Source organism: Perca fluviatilis, chromosome 20 (assembly GCF_010015445.1).
Source record: "Perca fluviatilis chromosome 20, GENO_Pfluv_1.0, whole genome shotgun sequence".
Lineage (NCBI taxonomy): Eukaryota > Metazoa > Chordata > Actinopteri > Perciformes > Percidae > Perca > Perca fluviatilis.
Window position 1 is genome coordinate 13,128,942 of NC_053131.1, and position 27,891 is coordinate 13,156,832.

The following is a 27,891-nucleotide window of genomic DNA, read 5'->3' on the forward strand; positions in this document are numbered from 1 at the left end:
AGGACATGACATGTTTTTCTTGTGTGTGTGTGTGTGTGTGTGTGTGTGTGTGTGTGTGTGTGTGTAAAAGTGTGGTAGCCTAAAGCATTGTCAGGGGTGTGACCTATAAACAGCACACATTCTATTCTCTGTCTGGTGATGTGGAACCTTCTGCTACTTCTATGAAATGGTAAAACTCTGTCTCATCACAGAGAATGTGTCTGCAAACTCACGTTCATACTGGGCTGACAATACTTTTGATATTATTTATGGAAGCCGGAACTGCTGCAGCATATAGCAATATAAGTATCTGTTTCGTTGAATAGTGCATACCTGACCTCCATCTGATGAATGCCCTGTTTAAATGACCCTCTGTTTTTTTGTCCACCTACCCCCAACCATGTTGCCGTGGGTACTTACCTCCATTTCCTTTGCCCACAGCCTTATTGGCTGGAACATCTGTCTCCAGTTCTTCAATCTCTTGCTCCAGTCTGTGTGTCTCTCTCTCTCTGTCTCTGTCTCACACACACACACCTTTGCTAATAATATGTTGCTATAACTTTCTGGGGTCCCGGACCCCCTGTTGAAGTTCTTTGCCTTACAGTATATTTGACAACATTGTAACAGGATCAACTTCCAAAACAGTGGACTTATGCTCTCTAGTGGCATGTTCTAGGTAGTGCACTTTACAGAATAACCCAGCCAACATGTAATTCTAATAATGCCGAAATCCCATTTATGCTCAATAAACAGGTACTTTTGGTGGAACCGCTCTCGATAACGCTCTGTTTTGAATGTTTCCATCCGGTCTATAATCTCTCTTCTCAAATTACAGCTTACTCTTCTACATTATCCATGCTCCATAAATGAGTGGTAGTTCAATTGTGTATTATTTTCAGTGTTATTTTTACCTGCCAATTGCGTAAGTCTTATAATAAATGGATGGTTTGTCTGAGTATTATTGTGTGTACGTCTCCACAGAAGGGGGTCCATCTGTGACTCCCATCAAGATGCCAAAACCACACACATCAGTAACCATGGCTTATGTGTACTATCTACAGCATGTGTACATGTGGTTGATTACATACACACTTATCTGACTTGCTGTAAACAAACAGTAGTTTTATTCAAGATTAAACATTTAGACGACCACAGAATAGATGAACAGGCATTGGTCTAACACAAGGTTGCTTTTTCTGCTGCTGTCCCAGAGACCCACATTTAGGCAAAGCTTTAGCTCAACAAATTTACATGTATAGGCTACATATGTATGTATGCAGATACATGCACATGTGTACTGTACATACATACATACATACATAGAATGTCATTTAGTCTCCTGCATAAAGTTTGTATCCCCTTAAAATGTTAAACTATGGGTGCAGTTTGGCTTTTAATACGTTTTTTTGTATGTGTGGAATAAAAAACAGAATCTGTCAGTTACAGTGAAATCAACAAGTCTTTAAAGTTATAACAGGATACAAAGTGTTTTCAAGACACCAACAGTAGTCTGCATATGACCTATTTTCTGAGCTGCATTTATTTATAGTTATGTGAAAATTGTGAATATTCTTCCATAGTTGTGTAGTAACCCTCTAGAGTAGAAGGCAGTGTTTCCCATTGGGTCATCATGACCAGGAGTAGAGCAAGAAAAACCCCGGTCTAAAAATGGCGGCAGACAGACAAGTCCAACCAACTGAACCTGACAAAGGCACCAACAATACACAGATGTAGTCATCTTTTAAAAAAAATACACACATCAAATACAATATACCGCCCTGCAAAGAGGCCATAGGAAAGAAAAACATGAGTCAATATCAGAAAGAAATTTGCAAGTTGTACAATTACAGTGGAACTGTACATATGGAAAGCATAGACTATATTTCATCTGTCCATGCCTGTTGACCTCCCTTTGGAATGTTCGAAGGGATCATTTCTCTGGTGGTAAATGTAGGCAGGACATGAGAGAATGCATCTGGCACTGAAGGTTGCAAAAGACTTATTCTACAAGTGTATGCAGGAGGCAGATTCCCACAATCCCCCTCATCAGCGATTTGAGTAAGACAGAGAGAGAGAGAGAGAGAGAGAGAAAGAGAGTTGAAAAGTTGGTGGATGGAGAGTGTTAGACAAGACTCAGGATTAGCACCAACTTCAGAGGTTTTCAAACCGCGTGTATCCGAGCATAGAAGGTAGGGCTGTGTGTGTTTGACGATGAGGGTGGCGTTAATGGTGATGGTGTGTGGGTGAATCAGAGATATGGATGAGTCAGGGTGGGGGGTGGGAGTAGAAGCCTTGGTGACGTAGCATCACAGACCCAGAACGTCAATAGCCTCTACTGTCTGCCAAACAAATGAGTAAACTAGGGCCAAAATGTATTTCAATAGGCTTTCAGGGCTTTGAATTGCTATAGTATACATGCACGATGTATCTTGCTAGCATCCTGCGCTGTTTAAACTGGTTCGACAGATTTTTCCTTATAGAATATGACCTATTTCTAATACTATAACTACTAAAAAAACTTGGGTACCTGGGTACAACCAAATTCTTTATATTGTGTTCTTATGGCTGAAAAGATAGAGGGTGTCATTATTAGTGAGAAAAGTCTATTCAAATGCCCCAAATCTTTTACTGCAAATCTATTCAAGTACTATTAGGCCCGTTTCTACAGACAAAGAGTCAGGGGTTAAACTGGGAGCGAGCAGGACAGAAACCAGCAGCCGACCAACACACAGTGAAATTACAGTATCATTAGATTTTTATTTGGTTCAAAAAGAGACAAAAAGCTTCGTTTTTTTGTTTTTTTTTTAACGGTAAACTGAGTTCTCATTATGGTAGAACTAATCCCAATTTAACCCCTGGATTTACATTCATGTGAACGTGATAGCGTATAATTAAGACCTAACAAGTGACAAGACAGTCAACACAGTTGCAAGGCTTCATGCAGTGCTACCTTATAAGATTTACATCGATTCTACTGTTGATAGAACACAATTATTTCAGCATTTCTAATCTTTGCGCAATGGTTCGTCACGACTCTGTCGATCATAAAGCAAGTGTGTCCATCTTATTAAAAAAATTCAAAAGCTGTGATCTTCGTGTACATGTGTCACATATATTATCTATGAGAAGCTAATGTGGTTTGCAATATGGTCACTGTTCTAATTAGCCGCTTTGTCTCCGTGCTGTTCTTTTTAAACTTAATGAACATCTCTAACAATGGCAATTATATCAACTGTTACTGAAAGACTTGTGTGACTAAAGATATGAGCACATATGAGTTTAAGAAAGCAAAGACACTTGTTATGATTGTAACGCAAATCTGGTAGTGCTTACAAGCTTACATGCAAGTTAATGGTTGGAGATGATATAGAGAACCAAAAACAATAAATACATTGTATAAAACATAATTTCATATCAATATATTAAAATACTATTTAAAATAATATCTTAGACAATATTGCAATATGAAATTGACCGATAAATAGTTGGTAGGCCTACACAGAGAAATATATATATATTTTTAAGTATCGGTATCCTTCATAGTTTGCTGTTTTGACTTAAATGATTTAAAGATTCCAGATTTCCCCCAGCGGGTAGCAGTACAATCCAGAGAGCTAATACATTTTCTTTTTTCCAACAATAATAACAATGAACTTACAGTACACAGTCCCATAATAAAGATATACATACTGAATACAATATAAATGTCAAGACAGAAAAATAGAAAAATATCAATAGAAATCAAAAGTCAAATACATATCAGAGAAAGTATACAGAGAAAAGTGTACTTATGAGTCTTTGTGGTTCTTGTTGTTGTAGCTGGAGCTTGTATTGGCTCTCATTGTTGTTTTATTGGCTGTGTAACTGGACACACACACACACACACACACAAATACAGACACATGCAATGGCACACATTCCTGCACAGGTGCAGGTCTGTACTTACCCACACACCAATCACACACGCACGCACACACACACACACACACACGCACGCACGCACGCACGCACGCACGCACGCACGCACACACACACCTCACATGACCGTGCAGCACTTGCAGGTCTGTTTCTTCTCCTTTTCCTTCTCTCCATCCTCTCCACCTCCGTTGGCCTTTTCTTTCTCCGCCATGCTCCCGTTGGGTGGAGCCTGCTCTTCTGTGGCTGCCTCTCCTCCTGCTTTCCCCTCCCCATCCTCGATCACAACAAACTCAGCCTTGACGTTGCCATCCACCCCTTCCATTCCCAAGGCCGTGCGGGTCTCCTGCTCCTCATCAACGGTTTTGTAGCCCATGAACACCAGGGTGACGGGGTTGTCCGCGCTGGCCTGGTCAGGACTGGGACCCAGCAGCTTGGCCTCAATCCCTGTCACCTCTCTCTTGGGGGTCTGACCAGAGCTCTGCACTACTCCATTCTCACCTATAGGGAGCACCAGAGTATCATTGAGAGGTTAGGAGAGGAAAAAAAGAGAAAGAAAAGAGGGTGGTCAGGGAAAGTCAGAGAGACAAAGAAAGGGGGAAATATTGTTGTAATTACTTCTGGCAGAGAGGAACAACTTAATAGAGCAAATGAAGAGGCCGTTATTAGCTCGCTTTCTCTTTCCGACACAGGTGGCTGCGTTGCCATGGTTTCCTGTGTGATCATATGTTGCCATGGGTACTTACCTCCATTTTCTTTGGCCACACCCTTATTGGCTGGAACATCGGTCTCCAGTTCTTCAATCTCTTGCTCCAGCCTGGCTCACACACACACACACACACACACACACACACACACACACACACACACACACACACACACACACACACACACACACACACACACACACACACACACACACAGAGTAATTAATTAAATTTACATTAAAAAGACTATAATGCTACTGGCTGACACTGGCTATATATAGGCAAACTTATTACCAAGATGTGTTCTTTAAATCATTCATCTTATCGACCATATTAGCCACAGTGTCCTTACAATATTTGACAATAGCATTTCTAGAAAAAGGCAAAATAAAAAATTTACAAAAATGCTGACTGGTTATCCATATGCCATTACCTATACTTGGACTTGGCACTCAGACATATACAGACAGGTTTCAATGTCCCATATCTTGAGATTTGTATTAGTCTGGATACTCAATTTGGATTACATCATCTGTAAATAGCAACGCATAACCCTCACATGACATCCAAAGCATCATCAACCCTGTTAGCTGACTGTGACTACATTTCAAAACATAGTATAGCTGCACATATCAACCCCTTCTGTCTCTAATGTTGTCTACTGTGACGTAACAATTATATTGCATGATTTAATATAGCTGTGACTTGAAGAATGAGAGGATACATCCTCATTCGTCCCGCAGCTTTTAGTTTTGCTTTATTGTTGGAAAAAAGCACCACTTGAGCAAACGTTAGCATGCCTACATATATGACCCATTCACTTTCTTTCATTCACTTTCCGCAAAGATCCGTTTTCAAAGATCGGACACGCAAGGATTTTTAGATGCTGACCTGAGAATGACTTGCTCCAGGAGTTTGGTCTTCACCTCGTCCTCATGCAGACGTTTCTGAGTCTCTTCCTCCGCTGGAGCTCCATCTAACAACCAGCGTTCCCTCAGTGCCTTCGACTGCAAGAGGACATCACAGACAGTGCTTTCATTTTTCTATAAATTCTTAATTTGTTGTAAAAAAAAACAAACAATTAAAAGGAACACATTTTACTACAATTTCCCCCTGTGGTGTTGAGTGTGTATGTCAGCTATTTTGAAAAGAGAGTAAGCAGGGAGAGGGCTTTTGATCATGCTTCTTTCATCAGGAGCAGTTGATTAATTCATCAGCAGAAATGCAACCAAAGATTAGGGGTATTTTGACTGAGAACGACGAGTCCTTTAGGTGATCTACAACACAAATCTAGCAGTGAGTGCGTCCAGCACTTCTCTGCTGACTGCTGCCACTTCTGTCACATACTTGTGTACATGCCAAGTGGACTATGGCACCCAGCCAGGAGCATCAAAACCTCTGCCATTCAACAGAAAAATCCAAACTATGATATGGTAATTCTCCTGTTACATTCAATTGAGCATGGGATTGGAAATCTAGATAAGTCACCAACAGATAAAAGCACAATAGTCCTAATCTTAAACCGCATCTTCCTCCGCATTTCCTACAGGTTGACAATAATGACAAGAAAATCTTTATGGGCAAGATGAAAGCAATGACTGCGACTAAATTGTAAACTGTTAGTCTCATTGTCGTTGCTGTAGATAAAGTTAATTTGAGGACAAGACAATTAAATACTACATATGAACTGAAATGAAGAAGAACACAGGAATAAAAGGTATATATTCTGTTCTGAAGTGGATCTTTCACTTTATTTTCTTACTTTCTACTTCTTTAACTTTTTTTCAGTCTGCTTATTTCCTCCATCCATTTCCAAACAGTCCTGTATCATTATTGACTGCCCATCCACATTCCCTCCTGTAGATAAGCCAATATCAAAGCAAATGCTTGGCATGCTTTGAGGTAAATATAACAGTGTCTTACTCGCAGCTGTCGCAACCGTGCAGCTATATTCAACCGCGCTTTGCCATATGGAAAAGAGCTAGAAAAAAGCTCTTGTTTTCACGAGATGGACTGAAAATCTGGACCTGTGCTTGATGTGAATTCCTCTCCAGTGATGCAACAAGAATTTCTACAGCAAAAACTCCCCCTGTTTTTTTTCTTCTTCTCCAAATCGACCCCCGCCCCTTCCTCTGCATGCATCTCTATCCATCTGAAAGTTCATGAACTTTTCGGAACCTTTGTGCATGGCATGTATAAGGTTGTAAATGTCAGAATGTATATTCCTCAATTCCAATCTGTGTTTATCTGCTTTTATCTGTTAAAGTGCCTGTTTCAACTCTTACTTTCCCCATTGAGTAATTCAGCTCCAGACATCCAGCTCAACAGAGCTTTACAGCACACACACTCTCACGGTGTAATTCAACACTCTTCATACCCCAGTCCTGCATGGTCTCTTGGGCACTGAATCCAACTACGCTTCTCTCTCTCTCTCTCTCTCTCTCTCCGTCTCTCTCTCTCTACTTTTTCAATCTTGCTCTCTCTCAGCCACACCCTACTACCCCAACGCCTGACATCACTTAATGTACTCACTCATGCACGCGCACACATGCACACACGCATGCACGCACACACGCATACACACATACACACACACACACACCAGTCTGCACGAACAGTCGTAAAGCTGGAGCGCTGAAGTTACATCTCTCTCCATTGTTCTTTGGAGTAAAAGCTGCTAACGTAGCAGACAAAGGGTGGAACTGTGACACACATATACACACACACACACACACACACACACACACACACACACACACACACACACACACACACACACACACACCTCCAAATGTACTGAGCAGCTGTTGTGGTAGGAGCTTTATTTAAACATTAATTTTGCATATTTTCTTTTACAAAGTGAAAACCCAAAAGGTTTTATTCTTTGAGAAGATATAATTCATGCTGACTCTATTTTACCAAATATTGTTTTTAAAGGAACAGTTCAACATTTTTTGGGGAAAAAAAGCTTTCTTGCCATGACCTAGATAGATATTGATATTAATACCACTTTCATGTCTTTACGGTAAATATTAAACTACAGCCAGGAGGTAGTTAGCTTAGCTTAGTACAAACACTGGAAACAGGGGAAAACAGCTAGCCTGGCTTTAAGTTTGTGTTCCTAATTACTTTGTAGAAGTATGTCAATGGCCAGTATACTGGTCTTTTCATTTTGGAACATTACTTCTTCCCTATAAACGGTGCATTTTACATATTTGATGGATAGTATGTTGACAATCAGAGGTTTTGATTAAAGAGACTGCCATCTGCTGCATGCCTAATCATATCAGCCATGGCTGGCTAATTAAAAACAGAACTCCTATTAAAGCTTTCTGTGTTAACAACATTGTATTACGTCATCTCACCAATTTGTCTGTGTGATGCTGAAGGCCATTTGTGTGATTTAATGGTGGGGCAGGTACACCCTTATAAAAATTTAATGTGTAAACGGAGACATTTATTGGGTTTTCCACATGAAAGCCGCCTCTGGAAAAGCAATACTTGCTGTGGTTTGCACAAAGAGCCTTCTAATGCTCATGTAGCATGATTACACTTCCCCTCAATGTGTGTGTGTGTGTGTGTGTGTGAGAGAGACGAAAGCGGGGTGCGGTGGGTGTAAGAGCCCTTTCCTGTTGGTGGGAGTGGGACAAAAATCTGTTTCCTCTGCCAAAGCCCTCTGTATTGTCTGAGGCTTCTGTGTTCTTTCATGAAGCCACGCACACAAAAACGATCTCACACACACACACACACACACACACACACACACACACACACACACACACACACACACACACACACACACACACACAAAGGTTTGCTCTGAAAATAGAAAAAGTGGGAGCACGCAAGGGCAATTAGCACAGGTCAAAGGCACTTTTGCCACAAACGCACACACGTCCATGCCAGCGCATACACACCGCAACCTTTGCTCATATCTGTGACCCTCCGAATTGTCCGGGGTTGAAATAGCTTTGATAGTGCTGACACATACGCTGACAAAAGCCTTGGCTCTGATATAATGAGTGTGTGTCCACATGCACACACATTTGAATGTGTTTTTTAGGGAGTGTGTGTATGTGTACAAACAGCATGTGGAGGAGCTGCTGGTGTTATCTGCTGTCCATTCTGAACATTCTGTGATATCTCACTATGTGGGACAGATAGATTTAAAAGGAATTGCTGGGTTTAATTGTGTTGTGTGGGTGTCTAATTCTACAGAAAACACAGAACTGACAGTTCAGTATCAGCTTTGTTTCAAGTTCTGGTAAGAGTAAGGGAGAGACATGTAAGTGTTCAGATTAAACCTGGAATGTATTTTATCCATAAACACATTAATTTATCAGTGTGTGGACTCCAGTACATTTCAAAGTGGGATTTAAGTGTTCTCAGAGGATGTCGAATACAGTGCTAGGTGCATATACAAGATGGTGAAAGTTGTGAGTCAAGGTGAAGGTGATGACCAAGGCGAGCTATGACTGCAGTGAAGTTACAGCTAAGGCCCGGGACACATTAACCCGATTATCGGCCGTGGGACAGTCTGGCGAGGTCAGTGACTCAAATCTGTTCAGTGTGTCCCGTGCTGTCGTCCGTCTGGGGGGCTGTCGGCGTTCATTTTGGCCGACCTGACATGTTCGGTCGGCGGCAGGGAAATCGTGACTCACCCGGAAATGACGAGCGCAATGAGGTGACTACAGTCTCTCAAAATCTGATGAAAATCTTTTAAACTGACCTTTGTTGAGCTGAAATGAAGACGGATTCAGCAACTGCATGGCCTATTTCTCGCTTAAAATGTTTTCAGAAACACGTTTCAGTGAACTATTTTAGTACAATATGAGATCGTATTCTGAACGGCCGCCATGACAGTCTGGCTCTCAATATCCGGAGAAAACAAACCCATGTGACGCGTTCGTCCAATCAGCTGCCGGTTTTCATTTCTTGGGCAACATTACAGATTAGCGCCGCCTGCTGTTATGGAGATGTATTACGTCTCGTCTCCTCTCGTCTTTTTGGTCTGTTCTGTGGCAGTTTTTTGGACCTCGGGGACGCGACTGATCATATCAACGGGGTTTTCTGTCAACGGTCGCCCGTCGGCTATATGTGTCCCGGCCTTTAGATGCTTTGAACCGAACCTAGTATTGTTTTTCACAGCAACAAAGTAAAAAAAGAAGACAAAGGGATGGTATAGCATGTTAATCCCTAAACCAAACAGGATGGACAGATTTTCAGATATATAGGAGGACATATTAAAGGTCCCATGACATGGTGCTCTTTAGATGTTTTTATATAGACCTTAGTGGTCCCCTAATACTGTATCTGAAGTCTCTTTCCTGAAATTCAGCCTTGGTGCAGAATTACAGCCACTAGAGCCAGCCCCACAATGGGCTTCATTAGTATGTGCCATTTCTGTGTCTGTAGCTATTGAGGAGGAGAGGGTGGGGGGCAAGGTGGAGGGTGGGGGTGTGGCCTTGACCAACTGCCACTTTGCTCGTTTGAAAGCCATGATGTCTCTCTCTCATGGGTGGGCCAAATTCTTTGGGCGGGCAAAGCAGAGAAAGGGGAGGTAACCTTGCTCCTTATGACCTCATAAGGAGCAAGATTCCAGATCGGCCCATCTGAGCTTTCATTTTCTCAAAGGCAGAGCAGGATACCCAGGGCTCGGTTTACACCTATCACCATTTCTAGCCGCTGGAGGACCAAAGGCAGGCTGGGGGAATGCATATGTAATATCATATATAATGTTAAAAAAAAACTCATAGTGACATTTTCATGCCATAGGACCTTTAAGATTATATAGGGTTGGGTTATACTAGAAAATAACTGCTTCTTACATTGTGTAGTCTGACCACGTTGTATAGAAAAACGTTTTTATGGCCACACTCAAAGGCGGGTTGAAAAATGTGCCGCCATAGAGAGGGGGAAGGTAGCCTACAACTGCCACAACTTGGAATGGCAGGCTTGGATCCACCATGCAGAATGTGTTGATGTGGAATGTATTGACTGGCCATAGAGCAGGACCGTGACAACAACATTGTTTAAATATGGGAATAACGATGCACATTTTTTCACAGTCTGCTAAGAGCATCTACTTTTCTGCTGTCTTAAATTGTTCTATGTGTGTTTAAGAACAACCATAATGAATACAGGTACTCTAATTACAACATGCAATGTTCTTGAGGTGTTGTAAATTCAACTGAAGCTATACAGTGTGGAAAATAATGTGTGATTTAGAGACCTGAGAATGGATTTCTTTCGTGGATCTGCCAACCTAAGGTGGACATAACAGGTAAACTGGAAACACGTTTCCCAAGCCTGCTGCTAAGGACATAGAAGTATTAATGACGGAAAGCTTGTCCAAATCATTACAGTTTCCTTCCCTGTGCAAAGATTTGGATAAAACTCTGAGTGTGTCTTGTGCACACTACAGCGATCAAAGCTCAATGTGGTGCTACAATTTGGTCTTAAATGCACAATATTGCTATATACCAGTGTGATTCTGTTTGCTCAAATGACAATGTAAGGCTGCAATAAAAAAGAGCATCCCAACCCTGCTAACTGTACTGTAACTAATGAAACTCCACCTGTTTGCAGACAATATCTCACATTATTTTAATTTACTATTAGTTTTATTTTAAAATAACCGAAAATCAGTAGAAAAATACAGTAGAAAAAAATAGGCCATGTGCAAAATGTAAATGTGATGTATGTGGAAGTGAGTGTGTGTGTACCTTGAGATGCTGGAGTTGTCGTCGGTCATCATCCAGCTGCCTCCTCTTGTTTTCAATCTCTGCCTGCCTCTTCCTTTTCTCCTGTTACAACACACACACACACACACACACACACACACACACACACACACACACACACACACACACATACACACACACACACACATTACAATTACTCTGCACAAAACAATACTAAGAACATTATGAAACAGATGTTTTTAATGAACACCACACTGTGTCCTTAATAGGGCTGGGCATCAATGCATCAGGTATTAGAACTTAAACTCAAGGATCATATCGACATCGATATCAAAACATACTCAGCCCTAGTCTTTAATGGTAGTGCAGATGATTTAATGGTAACTTTTGCTGACTGAGTACATTATGTGTCAGTCAATGTAATTGTGTCTGAAAAAGAGTGAGAGAGAAAGAGATGGAAGCTGGTGTGCAGGTACTGTATATACTATATATTTATAGGCACATGTTGTTCACTCAATATGTCAAGTCCATTACAGGAAAATGTTTGAAATGTTGATGAGAAACTGTTCGATATTGAAGTGTTGCGATCCTAATGTTGACAATAAAAGTTATATTTATCATACTACATTAAGCACCTTCTATGGAGGCCATTTCTTCTGACATATATTTCAAAGGTTGAATTGTATGTATGAAAAGACAAAGAGAGAGAAGATAAAACAGACCGAAAGGATGAAAGACCAATAGAGATCGGATGGATCTCTAATGGGTTAACGCATTCTCAGGATCTAAAAGTCATGACTCAATAAGAGGGGCGGTCAGACCCTGACAAGCTGCAATGATTTGTTGTTTCCACAGCCATTAGTGTGCACTGTATGTGTGTGTGTGTGTGTGTGTGTGTGTGTGTGTGTGTGTGTGTGTGTGTGTGTGTGTGTGTGTGCAGAAAGAAGGGAAGAGACAGACTGTGTGTTTGTGTATACAAATAACTTACAGCGATGGCCTGGAGTTTTTCCTCTTGTGACACCTCAGCCATCCTTGAGGAAAGAAATAGAGACAGATAGAGGCAGAAAGAGAGAGTTTTTTTTTTTAACCACACATGACCACCAGCAGCAGACATGGCACACAGTGACTAGCATTCCCTCACCAGCCATTTACCTTCCAAAGACTTCCCGGTGACTGAGGTTAAATATCTGTCTGCTCGCACTAAATCAGTGTCTCTTTCCTGTCAGGGAGAGTTGGGGAAGGCATGCTAATGCGCTAGCAGGGCGCTGCTGGAGATTCCTGCTTTAATAGGTTCCAGACCAGAGCTGAGAGTCCAGAGATGGAGGATGGACAGATCCAGAGCTGAAGAAAGAGTAAAAGGACTGCCACTCTATCTCCACTGAGATGGGACAAAGATATCAGACATGCTCTCTCAAAAATCATATATCTTACATCAAGTTTGAAACATTTTTTTCTGTAGCTAATGGCTGACATGATCTCTTCCAAGTAGGAAATTGTTCATGACCTCTCTATTTTTTTTTTTAAACCTAAAGTGAATTGACCAAAATTAAGATTAAAGCTGAAACAATTAGTTAATTAATCTATACATTGATCAACAGTAATATAAATGTCAATTATTTTGATTATTGATCAATCATTGAAGCACAAATGTCAAACAAATGTCCTCGTATTGTGCGTATCGAATTGTGAAGACTTGGCACTTTTCTTTGTTTTATATCATTGTAAAGTGAATACCTTTGGGCTTTGAATGGTTGCTCAGATGTAAGACATTTGAAGACGTCAACTTGGACTCTGGGACATTTTGTATTACAGTTTTCTGACATTTTATAGACCAAACGATTAATTGATTACTTGACAAATCAAATGCAAAACAATCCATAATGAACATAGTTGCAGTCTTCCATTTTGCTATAATACGTAGAAGACCTCTGGAAACTTTATAGCATGGCTGGAATGAGATAAGCAATGTAGCCCAAAACATTAGCTTGTTACAGATTGGAGGCGATGCATGAAGCACACTAAGAGATCACAACATCTTAGCAGCAGTGTGCCTTTTCCAGCCTGAAATCACAACACATATGGGATTCTAATTACTCTCCGATGGTCCAAACTAAACTCTTACAAAACAACTTTGCCACAACAACTCTACAAAACTCCCCACCCAGTGCCAGTAAAATGTGTTAAAACTGTTTGATCATGTCACTCCTCCTGATGAGTGGCCAGGACACCCACTGTTAACTTGCTTGCATCATTTGATTCATCATTCCCAACTAAATACTCACAAAGCTTGAATTGTGAGCATATCAATACAGCAAATCATTCCTATCTTGCCCTCAGGTTGGCCTAGTTGCCACACTTTCTTGAATGCCTTTGCGACACAAAAGGCATGCAATGCAACACTGGCTCCTTTCAAAACATAAAGAAGCATACATGTTCTGTCATGCCTGTAAGACCACTATCCAATCACAGAAGCTGCAGGACTCACTAAAAAGCTCAGGGGTTAGGGTTATGGAAGGACACTCTGTAATATGCAGGATTCATGCACACACTACATATTCAAAACACCACACTGCTCTCTTTCACCAAGCCACATCACCATCACATGGAGACGCTTTGGAGAAGAATTAAGACCACAATCATCTGATCAACCACACACACACACACACACACACACACACACACACACACACACACACACACACACACACACAGACAGTACTGTCCAGATACATTATTTCACTTTTCCTGATCCAGCACAAACAGGAAGAACACTAAAACACACCTGGGGATGCACTGAGTGAAACAAGACTGAATAAGAGAAGCCATCACTATCAAATTCATTAATCTACTATGTCTAATATCTAATATAATACAGCTCCAAAATCAAAACTACATTATGTTGTTAAGACCTCCATTCAGATACTGTTTATGTTGTGCGCTGACAGTGTTTTCTAACTTATTTTCTCCCTTAAATCTCCTTCCCTTCCCAGCCCTCAGGTTACAGTGGAAGCAGGGCAGTTAGCTGACTAAGCATCGTGGGGACACACCTCTGGATCAGTTCACCAGGGGTATGAAGGAGGCCTGGAAGCACCGGCTGACCATCCTGACCTGGGAAAGGTCACGTGTGAACATCAGCAGAGACGAGGCAGAACACACCCACAGCATACTGTAGCTATGACAGGCGCAAACTGCATGGAGACTGGAGGCGCTTGCAGAAGGAGTGCCATGTTTTACAATTACTGTAATGTTACTGTAATAAGCTCTGTTGGATACATCAGCTATGAAAATGCAGGACACTTCTTCCCCTTAAATATACCAGCGTACAGTGTAAATCCCAAATGGCTAACGCTACTCAAAATGTTATTGGCAACAGCTTGGGCACAAAACATCCCAGTATAGTAACGTGAGGGTTATGTACACCTGACACAAAATAAGTGTCAACTGGCTCTTAACTTCAACAGAACTTTTTAAAAAAAACGAATTCTATGTAATATTAACAGGGGATACACAGCATAGATTCATTTCTTTGGTTTATTAAACACAAAATATGTATTGACATCTTTAAGTCAACTTGACATACTTTTAATTTTCCAGCTACTAGTGTGTTTTGTCAGTGTAATTAGCCAAAATCTTTAAAGTTATGTCGACCTAATTTTAATATGAAAGTTGAAACTGTAGGTTGTATGTTGTATGTAAGTGTTAACGCTTATAGACAATGTTGAACACTTGTTCCAGAGCCATTTATGAGCATCTAATTAGAGGTGGGTAATCTTTGACATGTTTTGATACCAAGGCTGATACTAAACCTGAGTTTTACAATACTTTTTTAATACTTTACTTTAAAGAACATCTGGTTTTGGTGCTGCGGAGGTTCCATGCACCTAAAACAATCAATCCTCAGTGACAGTGGAAAATCTAGTTGTGAGTTGTGATCAAAACTATCCAGTTCATGCCAAAGTTAACAACAGATGTCCACTGGACCAATTGGGAGTTAAGTGCTCAGATTTTCCAAGCTTGCCCCAAAATTCAAACCTAAATTTAAATGCTAGCCCTGCCTCTCTAACCTCTAGGCTACAGCTGTAATGAATTTTTAAGATATATCGGAGAAAAGAAATATGTCCACCGTGTTGGAACATTGTGGGTCTATGTCCTGCTGCCTCTCTCATGAATTATGGACAAACAAGGAGAAAGGAAAGCAGACACAAATACAGGCATCTTTGCAGTGTGGTTAGAAGAGTAATTACATTTATGTCTGAGAAAGGATGACATCCTTCCAGGGAGGCCGGCAGTCGCTCACAGACAGGCCAGCAGAAACATATTGAGACTGATAAATATAATAGATCAACATTATCAGTCTGACAGGGCTCAGAGAAGAAGTGGTCTTAGCCGTCAGACTTGCATACAAACAACAGACTAAAGCTAGGGATGTTTTTGTCAAGGCAGGTGCATGACAGAAGAAGTCAGGGAAATGGACTAATGACCAGCTCTATTGCCTGTTGAGTGCACTGCTGCTGTAGCGTTTCCAGGAACACATTAACTGCCTGCACAGAGCACCAGCATCCTCTTCTAATAGCATCACGGTCCTCTGGCACCAGCAGTCTCTTTACACACTCTCCATCAACAATGAAATGGCCTAAAAGTGATTATTTTAAGGCGCATGGAGCCAAATGAATGATAATCCTGCTGAGCATCTTTGTTTAGAGATATCATGGTTAAAACACTCCATTCCAAGGTGAAAATTAATTTTTTTCTTTCCACTGAATTTACAGGACGCACCAAACCCAAATGAGATATCTCCTCTCCTACAACAACGCTGGTTCATTATAGCATCACATTTTCACTTTCATTCTACAAAATGATTGTCCTTGCTGTATCAAAAACATCACTTTGGAAACATTTAAAAGATTGTTTCTGTAAAGGAAAAATGTTTCAAAAATTGGGTTAAGAGTCTTTGTATTCATTACGCTACACAGTCTGCGAGTAAAAAGGTCAGCAAGTACACGCTGTACTGAGCTGTACAGTTAGACGAGTCACACGGTGTGACTCCATGTCAGCAACGGGCCATCCCATCTATGTGTCTATCTGTTGGGGTGGGGGGGGGAAGATTACACCAGGTCTCATCACCACTAATCTAGGATTATCTTAAACAAACACCACGGCAACCTGGAATTGGAGTGATTCTGATCCTGCCTCCCACGATCACACATGAGGCACACAGATAATGTTTTTTTTTAAGCTTGTTGTTAAAGCATCTGTGCTTCATTAGATAGTAAACACTTCAATGCACAATGTCTGAATTGACCTAACACCTTCAACGTTGCAACCATATGGGGCGAAAAAGAATGAAAAAGACGTATTCTATATTTTTCTTAGTGTCAACAAATTGCACAAAAGAACTGACATTGAAGTAATCCTACTAACAAGCCTGATTTAACTTTCTTTAAATTTCTCTGCCAATGAACCTGGGCACTGTAGTTTATTTTCAGGCAATCTCTTATACACCACTTTATACACTTATCACCTGCTGTGAAATCTGACTTGCGCACTGAATCCACCACTGAAAATAGTCCTCATCAGATCCACACTACTCCTGTTTAAGTAACAAAACTACAGTGCCCAGATGTTTGATAAAATGATTTAGCTTCAAAAAAGAAATGAAAAAAGTATATGTTCATGACATGTTTGATGTTTTTAAAGATGTTGATTCAGTGGAAACGAATGGGCTTAGGGCTGAGAGCCACAAAGCTTGAGAGAGTATTATTCTTTTTATGGAATTGGTTGACTGTGGCAAACATAGAATATCCCCGGCTTAATAATCCTTTAAACTAAACTATAACTGTATTTTACACTGATTTGAATACCGAGGAAGAACTCTGAAATGTCCCTGCACCACATACTCTACATGAAGAACAGTTGAAAGCTTGTTGGCCAATTAGGAACCTTCTTGTTTACCGATCAGAGAATAGAGAGGCAATAGCTTACAGTGAGAGCAACAGGTATGTTATCAAGCCAAACAAGCAGAGGAGACAAGTAGCCAAACAGAAAGAAAATGAAAGACACTGAGAGAAACTCATTTTACAATATTCATATAATGTTCCAAATTACAACAAATAATCTTGAAAATAGCCTCTAATGGTTCCAGTTATACAATATTGGCACGCAGATTCTAATGACCTTTTTCTACAAAGCCCTTCTTGCCTTGTGTAAGGAAAATAAGTGAGGTGTTCATTCAGCAGCAAGAACCTTTTAACTGATATTACGCAGCCATTATGAAACTTCACAGCATAAAATGGCCTCTAATCGTTTCACACACAAGCACACTCACACAAATAACTCCTGTGTAGAAAACAGATGGAATTGAGAGGCAGGAAAACATGTAAAAAAAAAAAATATAGGTCATATTGAATCACTAATTACTTCATATTACTTAAAATCTGGGAAGATAGATGTGAACAAGATAGTAATATCTGGCTATTCCTGAATGAAAAAAGTGTGACACACACACACACACACACACACACACACAAAAAGAAAAGATGACAAAAAGAATGATGACTGTGAAAATCACTCTTGAGCTTAATGACCCAGGCCCTGCATTAGAAAACTGAGAGAGTCTGGAAGAGGAAACTAATCTCCAATCCCCTTCACATTCACTGAGTTGGAGTGGCACTTATTTCTCCTTCGCTCTACTCCCCACTTCCACAGTTTCCTTCCTTCAGCCAAAAGAGCACAGGGACAACAATACTCCTCCCTGCCTTTCTGCCCTGGCCACACACACGCACAAACGCACACATGCATGAACGAACTCGTCCCAGGCCGATACCCACACCACGACTCCTCCACCACCACCACACATGCAGCTCTGCGTCCTTCTATCTGAGGCATAACACACATTCTGCCAAACATAAACACTGCAGTGCCAATAAAAACTTGAGGACGTCCGCTGAGGTCACATGTTAGTATTCCAGGGGTCAGAGGGGAAATCTCCTTTCACCACCTAAGGTCCCCCATAAATAACAGCTCTGTCAGCACAGAGGAGAGTGACATACTGTGTAAGAAGACAAATGAGAAGCCGCACGCAGACTGAGGCACATGGGGTGGGATGAGGAGGTCAGAAAGAAATGACAGTCAGTTTTTCTGTCAACGATTTTCTATGAAATGAATATCTTGATGCAAGTTAACAAAGAGGAACTATTAAAAAAGTTATTTTGTGATTCAGGGATTCGTAAAAAAAAAAAAGAATAAAGAAGCAGAGGCTATCTTGAGATTTACTGTAGTTCTTAGCATTGGTCAAGCTCCTCGGATCCTACAATACCCATAATACACCTACAGTTAATAGCGTTTTAAATAGCAAGACACCCTGTCCAGTAAATGCCCATGTGTTTCAAATTCCGTGGCCCCAGTTTGTACACAGCCTTTGCGTGTAACGCTAACCCTAAACGTTTTCACAGGTTGTGTAGTACTGTCCATGACTACTGAAATGATTTGGATGTGTAAAATCGGTGCAAAGACCCTTGAAGGCAAATACACAGTCTGTTTCTTCGGTGTCGTGTGGACAGTTTGAAAATGGTAAAAAGATCCAGTTTAACTTTCAGCAAGGGATAGTCTGCATCACCTGATTTGTGTAACTTTCTGACAAGCAAACAACCATGCCCGCTTTTGACAACCATTGACCAGGGCCTTTGTGCAAGCAGCAATAGTGAAGAGCTTTTAAATTGCAGTTGCATAGCTGGAAATGTGGCGACCTTTGTCTGACTACATCTGAAGGAAATCTGTATCTATAGCTGTTCCAGCCACACTTTAAGGTGGGATGAAAAGCCTGCCATCATAAGAGGGACAAGCCATGATACATTATTTTAAATATGTGGATCATGGTACACAGTTATAAAACAATCTTTCCTCGAAAGAATTCATAATGTTGCCGTCATTTGTGCACACAAAAGGGAAATAGAAGTGTAAGAAATGAAAAAAAGAGCTTCAGAGAAAAAAACAAATCCAGCCCACTTTGTCACCTCTGCACACCTGAGAAATCAACGCATAAAGTGGGCCTGATTGTTTTTAAACTCCTGTGGATTTCTGAAGACTATTGGTTAACTGCTCCTCAGATCTCTGCAGGGTAAATCCAGACAGCTAGCTAGACTATCTGTCCAATCTGTTGCACGACTAAAACTACTTTTGAACGTACACGTACCACCAAAACAAGTTCCTTCCTGAGGCTACTTTGCAGCAGCACCTGGGCTCCATCCGGCTCTTAGCGCCGCCCATGACGATTGTGATTGGTTTAAAGAAATGCCAATAAACCACAGCACATTTTTCTCCCATCCCAGTATGCTGTGTGGACTAGCCAGACCCTCCTCCGCAGCGCTGTGGAGGAAGGTCTGGCAATGCGAGACTACAAAAATTACTGGATGCAGCCCCCCAAATCTGAAAGGTGTGGGGGAAGGGGATTTCAGACGCTGTTCAACCATTAGATACACTTCTGCCTCAAGTTCCCAACCTGACTAAAAGGTCTGTCCCAGTTCTTACATGCCTTGCAGAAACCCCTTTTCTTGTTCTTGCTCTTGTAAGTCCTGAGCTGAGACGATGTCCCCACCCTGGGTTTCTTCTCCCTGGATTCTTCATCAGCTCGCCGCATTTCTTCACTTGACCACACTCGACCTTCATTACTTCCACAACAATAAACTTTTACACTGCAAATCTGTTCAGTCGTGGGGGTTTGCTTGATGATTTTTTTATATATCCAGGGAATGCACGTTGAGTCTACAGCTCTTCTGACACTTTATTGATTGCTGTGTTTTGATTTCAGCCACTGCATGGAGGTCAGAAGTCAGGTCCAGCTTGTAGACTGTAGAAAGACATCTAGCGTCTTTGATGTCACATATAGGTCTGTGTTGGGTTGTTTCAAAGCCTGGAGTTTGGTTTACTAATCAGAAAATCCAAATTTGGGCAACAGGGTGGAGCGACAGCCAACATGGCTGAGAGTGATATAAAGGCCCTTTAGCTTCCCACCTGGTAAACAATCTGTTCTGATTTGCAAGCTGTGTATTTTTAGTAGGGAGTGAGCAAAGTCTCGCCAAAGACAACAAATGCAGAAGTTTGTGAGCTTCTGGACACAAGAGCAGAAGTCAATATAAATTGACAGATAACCTGCATGGTTAAAGATTTGGTTGCGTATAGCAACATCACAAAGCTGCTAAAAGAGAACAAACAGAACAGAAGGTCCATGACCTCAATAAAAACTGCAAACGATAGGGATGCATTCACTAGCCTTACTGCTATATAGAGCAGAACCAATTAATTGGTATTGATTAGTCAAGAACTTGATGCTCGTGTAATATATGATAGGATATGACAAGAGCATCAAGATCTTTTTAGGGTTTTAGACTGTCAGTTGAATAAGCCATAGCCTAGGCTGTTTGAAATGATGGGGTGGATGGGGATTCGTCCACTTGTTTTCAGACATTTAATAGACTAAATGACGAATCGATTAACCAATGAAATAATTGCAAGATTAGTTGATAAAATCATTGGTTGTATGCCCTATACAAAGTGAGCAACAGGTCACTTTAGAACAGAGACACTTCAGATCGAGAACAGCAGTTCTACAACTTGACCAAACGGCTTGAATATGGGTGCTCCAGAAAAAAGGGTCAATCTCCCTGCTACTGCTTCTCACGGAACAGATACACTAGAGCAACTGGATTTTGTACAATGTGTGTAACAGCTCAGAAACAACAGCAAACTTGAACCCAAATGCATGACTCACAGGAGGACAGGTTGATATAAAAGTTCAGATTTACTTGAACCAAAAGACGGGCATGGGCGAAAAACCAGCAAGGGAATCAAAACAGGCAAACGTATCCATTCATCATCAGTATGTGGCTCAGACAGGCAAAAGGAAAGGCTTACAAATGCACACAAAAAAAGACAATGTGACAAAGTGCAGGTGGAAATGGGCTGGTATATATGCCGCAAGACTCAATAGGGAAATGGGGATCAGGTGGGTGGGGAAAGTCAGATGATGGAAATGGCGGGAAAGGGGTTACTGCAGGGCGAGAGGGAGTGGCTGGATGTGGGTGTCAGGTCAAGGGGACAGGTGGAAAAGTCTGAGGGCATCTGGTGGACAGGTAGAGAAATGGCAATGAACCGGCACAGAGGCAGAATGAACAAGTATACCTACAACAGAGGCAGACATTGTGTGACAGTGCCAGTGTTCCCCTTGTAGGAATTCTCTCATGATTTAATATGAATGCATGTATAGGCACTGCAATAAAAAATCTTGGGAAGTCCTAATGTCCTGACCCACAGATATAGCTAATTAGGAATGTTGGTAGATTATAAATATGTTGCACAAAAATGCTACAAAATGCCTATTTGTGTCTTTAACTATTAGGGCTACAACTAACAATTATTTTCATTACAGATTAATCTGCAGATTATTTTCTAGATTATTCTATCTGTCTATAAAATGTCAGAAAATAGTGACTAATGTCCATCCCACTTTTGCAAGTCCAAGGCGATGTCAGCCCTAACCTAAAGATATTCAGTTTAATATGATATAAAACATGGACATCTTAATATTTGAGAGGCTGAAAACTGTATTTTCTGACATTTTTGCATGAAAAAAATTACTTTAACAATTAATCAATTATCAAAATAGTAGTCAAAATAGGCTATTATTTTTCTTGTGATCGACTAATCGGTTAGTCAACTAATCCTTGCAGCTCTAGGGCTTAAACATATTTCCAGAAGTTAAGAGAGTTGAAGTGGAATGCGTAAATGGGTTGGCGGTTGTAATTATTGACTTTTCCCTTAGGCTGCATCTTTTTGCGGGAACAATGTACAAACATTAGCATTAACATGACCTGCTGACAGAACTGCTTTTACGCTTACAGACAAGACAGTCAATTTCTATAGTGGACCGTCTCCTGTGTCCTGGTGTGCCTTCAGGTCAATCAGTAAACTCTATATAGCCGGATATAGGAAGCCTATGGATTTGCATTATTGGAGAATCCTCTCAATGTTAACACAGGAACCATTAGGCCAAATAGGTGCCTTCCCTTATGGCAAGGTCCCAATCCCCACTTAAGGCCCTCAAGAGGCTCAGGAATTGTTTATGCTAAGTATGTTTGTCCAATATCACCCTGTCCAATCTCTTCTGGGATTATAAAAAACAAGACCTACTATTTCGTCTCCTCCTTCCCCTTAAACCAGATGGGAATGTGTGTAAGTGTGTGTGTGTGTGTGTGTGTGTGTGTGTGTGTGCGCGGTGTTAGTTTCAGGTTATCTACAGTGCAAAAAGAGGGATGCATTCTCCCTGCCGCTTATCAATAGTGCTTTTGATATCATCTTTTTAACAACACTGGTGATCGTCATATGAGCGTGTGGGTGTGCACATGTTTTGGGAGGGGTGCATAAGAGAGAGACACACACATTTACATACACACACACCACTGAGCACATTTCCCTCTGAGATTAAAATGACTTTGTGGCTAAAAATGACAGTTTATCAGAAGACAGACGATCTGCTGGGAAGAGAGTGGAAAAAACAAATCCTCTTTCGCCTTATCTGTCATGACAAAGCAGCAAGGAGAAGGGTTTGAGATAGATAGTCAGAAAGAAAATTTAAAAAAAAGTGACTATCCAGGAGGAAAAGAGGAGGCAGAGATTAATAGAAAGAGAAGAAAAACCCATAGAGACAGAAAGGGCCAGGTGGATTGCATCACTTTATCAAATAATAGCTCACATGTCTACTATCTGCCCAGATGTTACTCCTTATATGTATGCTTGCTGAGCAAGCTTTCACTTCCACTTCCTCTTTTTCCCTACAATACCATCTTTTAGCATAAAACAGTAACCGCGAGGGCTTCTGTAATGCATGACATTCATTTTCCTTGAATACCATGCTGATTTTATTTCGAATGCATAAATGTTTTCTTAATGACAGCAAGGTCATTGAGGATAATTGGCAATATCTATCACTCTGGGGCTACTCGCTCACGGCAGGATGTGAACCCGTGAGAGGCCTGCTGTCCTCTGGTAATGATGTTGAACCAACCAGCTCTGCCACTGAAATACTAGCAAATTGTAGTCATGCATTAGCAGTTGGTAGTGATATGTGATAAATAAAGAACATGAGGTGTTTTCTGTCACTTATAATGTAGAAGTTACTTTCTGGCATTTTCATTAAATGCATTAACTGCTTTTTTTGACGACTTGGGGACAGTGGAAACAAGCTGTTAACACAACACTGACGTTGGTACTATCACCTAACTAACTAACTAACTAACTAACTAACTAACTGCAAGTTGATATGATGAACGTGTTAGCAAAGTTAGTTGTTAGGTGCTTATTTACAGATCCAGCAGATAGGGAGCAACTTTAGCATTCATTTGGAGATGGGTTTCTGAACGGACAAATATCCAGTCTTCTTTTAAGCTCTGTTTTGATCTCCATTACCTTGACACTGCTAAATGCTGCACTATGTTCACCAGTGAGTCCCCAACTTTGTTTGTCTGCCATTTGGTGCTTTTCGGATTAAAACAGCTCTCTGCTGCATGTGGAACGATGTTGATGAGAGCTGTGAGACTGAACCAAAACAGCAAAGATTTGGGGTTGGGAAACCCCCTCCCAAAATGAGGCTGAAAGATGCTTAAATGCTCTGCAGTGCTAAGGTGAACGGAGCTAATTCTCTGTGGTTTGTCATTACATGCAGCAATGTGATCCATTGTTAAAATAAGGATATTGATTACTTTAATGACATGTTAGTGCGACTTATCTGTACTGTTAGTGAGCATTAGGGGTGTTTTTTTTTTTTTTTTTGCATTACTGTCAGCGACAAAACTGTAACGTCACTTGGATGTACTTTGCCTATTCTAGCTGTTTATCAGGGCAGTAAGTGAGTGTTATTTTTGGCAACAGTTTTACACTTTCACTCCAAGAGGCAGCTCAATATGATCTGTTTTTTTCCCAGTCCTGCTCACTGAAGACTTCTGATATTTAGAGCTCACTAAAGGGCACTTTAGTAGTAGGCTACTGTAGTTAGTTGGTAGTAAGGAGTGTAACTCATTCACATTTCACCTCATTTTTCATTGACAGTCCAAGATTAGGATGAAGGACCATCCGGTTACCAGCCCATTTCCCCTATCTAAATTGGTGAAAACAGATCCATCCCAGTGCCCAGCCTTTCAGGCCAGGAGACACTCATCTCTCTCTCTCTCTCTCTCTCTCTCTCTCTCTCTCTCTCTCTCTCTCTCTCTCTCTCTCTCTCTCTCTCTCTCTCTCTCTCTCTCTCTCTCACACACACACACACACACAATCTTATTTTCGGGGGGAGGCATACATGCAAAGACTAATACACACACAAAAGCTGCACAAACGCAAACACACAGATAAGAACACAAAATCTGACACACAGAAATGTGGCTGTCCAGAGTCATAATGCCACATGATGATTGGGTGGACAAGACAAGTGCTGTCAGCTCTACTGCCAGTCGCTGACACAACACAGAGAGCAGCCAACCGGATATAGACCCTCAGCTCACACACAGCCAGGATGAAGCCTATGGCGGACTTAACATGTCTCGCTCATACAATAAAATGACAGAACAGACAAACAAACAGTGCACTTCCTTTTTTTATGTCACTTTGTGTTACTGTGTATTTTGTATTCAGTAATAAAGAAGGACAAATTTCCACTATGTTGGACAATGAAGACTAATGCACATAATCTAACAAAGTAGAGGTCGTGATCCATAGGCAACTGTGATTTCTAACTCACGTTTTCTAGGTTGTGTCTCCTGAAAAAGAGGGCATTATATAATAAGTATTTTGTTTAATGACTCATGATCATAAGTATGATCCTATCATGTGCGTTTTTGCTAGATTTCTAAAATGCAAGTATAGCTGTGACCAAAAATACCAAATAAATGGCAACAAAGAGCCCAACATGTTGTGTAGTGCAGAAGACTTCTCTATCTCATCGTTACACTAAAGAAACATTTTTCCTTGCACTTGTCTTGACCTTACAAAAACACGCCCTTAAGACTTGAAATCCAGTCACTTTGGCTCCTTTTGGACATTTGACACTCAAATTCACACCTGGGCTGGGCCTCAGAAGAAAGTGTCATGAAAGAAGAGTCAAAAACAGGTGTCACTGTAGCTGTTTGGATGAATAAAGCAGAGTTGATGTCCTGTCTGTACTTCGAGTTTTCACATTAATTCTCTGAGAAATATGATGGCTATGTTATGTTTACAGTCAGGGGCAGACGTTGTAAACATTTGGGGTTCAGCCCAAACCTGGGGGTTAGGTCATTTGATAATAGAATGCCAGAAAAATCTGTAGATCATTTGGGAAAACATAATAGTTAGTAACATCCTATTTTTAATCGACGTTTGTCGTTTTTTTGAAAAGCTATTTTTTTTTCAGGGTTTTTGTTACTTTTTTCAACATCTTAATTGTTTTCTCCGACGCTTTTAACGCTGTTTGACCCTTTTGTTGCTTTTTCCACGTGTTGCTTTTTTCATCCTATTTTTTATCTGATTGTTCTCCAACTGTCTTTATCATTCACAAACCTAAACACAACAAACATTGAGCATGACTCATTTTCACTCCTGCCATCTAAAGAGAGGCAAAAACTGTCCAACGTTACTATTTTTTACAAGTTCAATAACATAGGTATAGGGTTGCTCCATTGAGTTGCAGTTCCACTCAGAGGGACTGAGGGGAAATGACACAAGTTGAAGTTATTTAAAAAACAAAAACTCAAACATTCGGGGCTGGAGCCCCAGAAGCCACCCTCTGGCTCCGCCCCTGGTTTACAGACTATGCTGTCATCATGAACTTGGTGGTCTAATGTCAACAAGATGTTGTCCACAACAGTGAAGTCTGTTCACAGGACAGAAACCCAAGGAGAGAAACAATGGACACAAGACCAAACAACAACACGTTGGCTGTCTGGTGTCACCTGCTGTGATCAAACATAATTACAACAACAACAAAAAAAATCGGAGTTGGTTCAATTGATATTGTTCTATTCAGAGACTGGAATAGAAACAGAAGGAGAATACACAAAAGCCTACGTGATGCTGTGAGAATAGGACACGGGAGCCTGACTCTATCACCAGGGGCAACCTGAGCTGAAATGAATTGGAGCTCAGGCGGTTAGGGATGCACAGACTCATTCTCTGCTATCACACATAAAACCCGACTGCCTGGTCCACTGCACAGTGTGAATTCCAGACAGGAGTATGTAATGGCCAAGGGGTTTTCAGCTCACGCGCGCCATGTTGGAGCAGACCGCTCACATCACAACACACCGTAGAATAGCCCGTTACTCTCCTCTCCTCTCCTCTCCTCTCCTCCACAGCCTGTAGCCAGGCACTCAGCATCTCCCAGCCATGCAGTGACGGCCATGCACGGCTGGCGCCACTGGAGCGTCGCGTCGAGGCATTACAAAAAAAAAAAAAGAACCCAGACATCCTGAAAACACTCTCCTCGCAAAACCGATCGATACTAGGCTACATGATGGCTCATTAAAGGCATTCGCGTAAACAGTCGTCCCGTTACACCTGTAGGCCTGACTGTATCATGGCTTCAAAGTACAGTAAAGCGGGCCTCTGGGGGATCTAATAGGCTAAAAGCTGTTGATATGACATGCTCATGCAGCTATTTTTGTTCTTCTATTTCTCACCTGCGAACCAGAGCCTGACTTTATTGTGAGCTTGTTATTTTTAAATGTGCATTTATGTCCCTTTAAGGATGCTGCGCCTCTTGTGATTTGTAACCTCGTATTAACGCAGATCGCCCGTGTTTACAATGAGGAATTGCACTGGCACATAAAGACACCGCCAATATATTGTCCTTATTTGTATTTCCCCCTTGTCTCCATCCCTCTGTGCCGCTCGGTCATCCCTCTCCTGCCAGAGTTAAAGAGGATGCTGCCAGGCTGGAAGCTTAAATATTGCGCCGCTGGACAAACCACCAAAAAGCAGGTCAGCCACAGGAAAACACGGGCACATAAGCACCGCACACTGTAAATCACGACTTACTCAGTTGCAGATCCCTTTCGCTTCCCGCCACAGACGTGTTCTTGTTTATTTTCTGAGCAGAATACTCTATACCCCTTCCTCTCCTCCTCCTCTTCTTCCTCTTCCTCCTCCTCTTCTTCTTTTTCTTCTGGCTGGCACCCCTCCTGTTACTGCCGAGGTGATGCCGTGGGCAGCCTGAGCGCGCAGCCCGACAATAATAAAAGCCCAATGGTTTCCTCTCGAGCGAAAAAGACGCACGACGGACTTGGCTCTGCCCTAAGTGGAATTCTCATGGGCGGTGGGGCGTCGTCTGAAGCAGGTTGTAGTCTAGTTAGTGCATGGCAGTGAGAGAGAGAGAGAGAGAGAGAGAGAGAGAGAGAGAGAGAGAGAGAGAGAGAGGTATGTGAAGGGAGTGGGAGAGGGCAAAAGGATACGCCTCCCTGCCTTTTGGAGATAAAGGGGGCCCTGGCCGTGCGCGTTGACTGAGATATGGGTCCTCCTCTCCAAACGGGGGCCCTGTTTGGCTCTTCTCCAGCCTTATCATATGACGTCCAAAT

The 27,891-nt window shown here is 41.4% G+C and overlaps 1 protein-coding gene across 3 annotated transcripts; it reads right to left on the reverse strand.

Moving 5' to 3' along the window:
• Positions 1–1,076: 1,076 nt before the first annotated feature.
• Positions 1,077–27,891, reverse strand: palm1b (paralemmin 1b). Of its 3 annotated transcripts, none has more exons than XM_039786024.1 (7): positions 27,356–27,891; positions 12,458–12,646; positions 12,294–12,336; positions 11,327–11,407; positions 5,493–5,608; positions 4,641–4,711; positions 1,077–4,395 (listed from the first exon to the last, which is right to left on the reverse strand). In XM_039786024.1, exons 3-7 carry the CDS (start codon positions 12,333–12,335, stop codon positions 4,016–4,018), a joined length of 690 nt encoding a protein of 229 aa, XP_039641958.1. In that variant the 5' UTR covers position 12,336; positions 12,458–12,646; positions 27,356–27,891; the 3' UTR covers positions 1,077–4,015. The 3 variants fall into 3 exon arrangements, with proteins under 3 accessions (XP_039641958.1, XP_039641959.1, XP_039641957.1); XM_039786025.1 differs by having other exon boundaries at positions 12,458–12,683; XM_039786023.1 differs by lacking the exon at positions 12,458–12,646 and having other exon boundaries at positions 27,356–27,888.

Bases quoted from the DNA above. Each gene is read 5' to 3' on its own strand.
- palm1b (XM_039786024.1), bottom strand. From the start codon at position 12,335: ATGGCTGAGGTGTCACAAGAGGAAAAACTCCAGGCCATCGCT. The intron at 5,609-11,326 runs GTACACACACAC...GTCCTCTTGCAG, and splicing joins GACAACTCCAGCATCTCAAG to TCGAAGGCACTGAGGGAACG. The intron at 4,712-5,492 runs GTCAGCATCTAA...TGTGTGAGCCAG, and splicing joins CTGGAGCAAGTCATTCTCAG to GCTGGAGCAAGAGATTGAAG.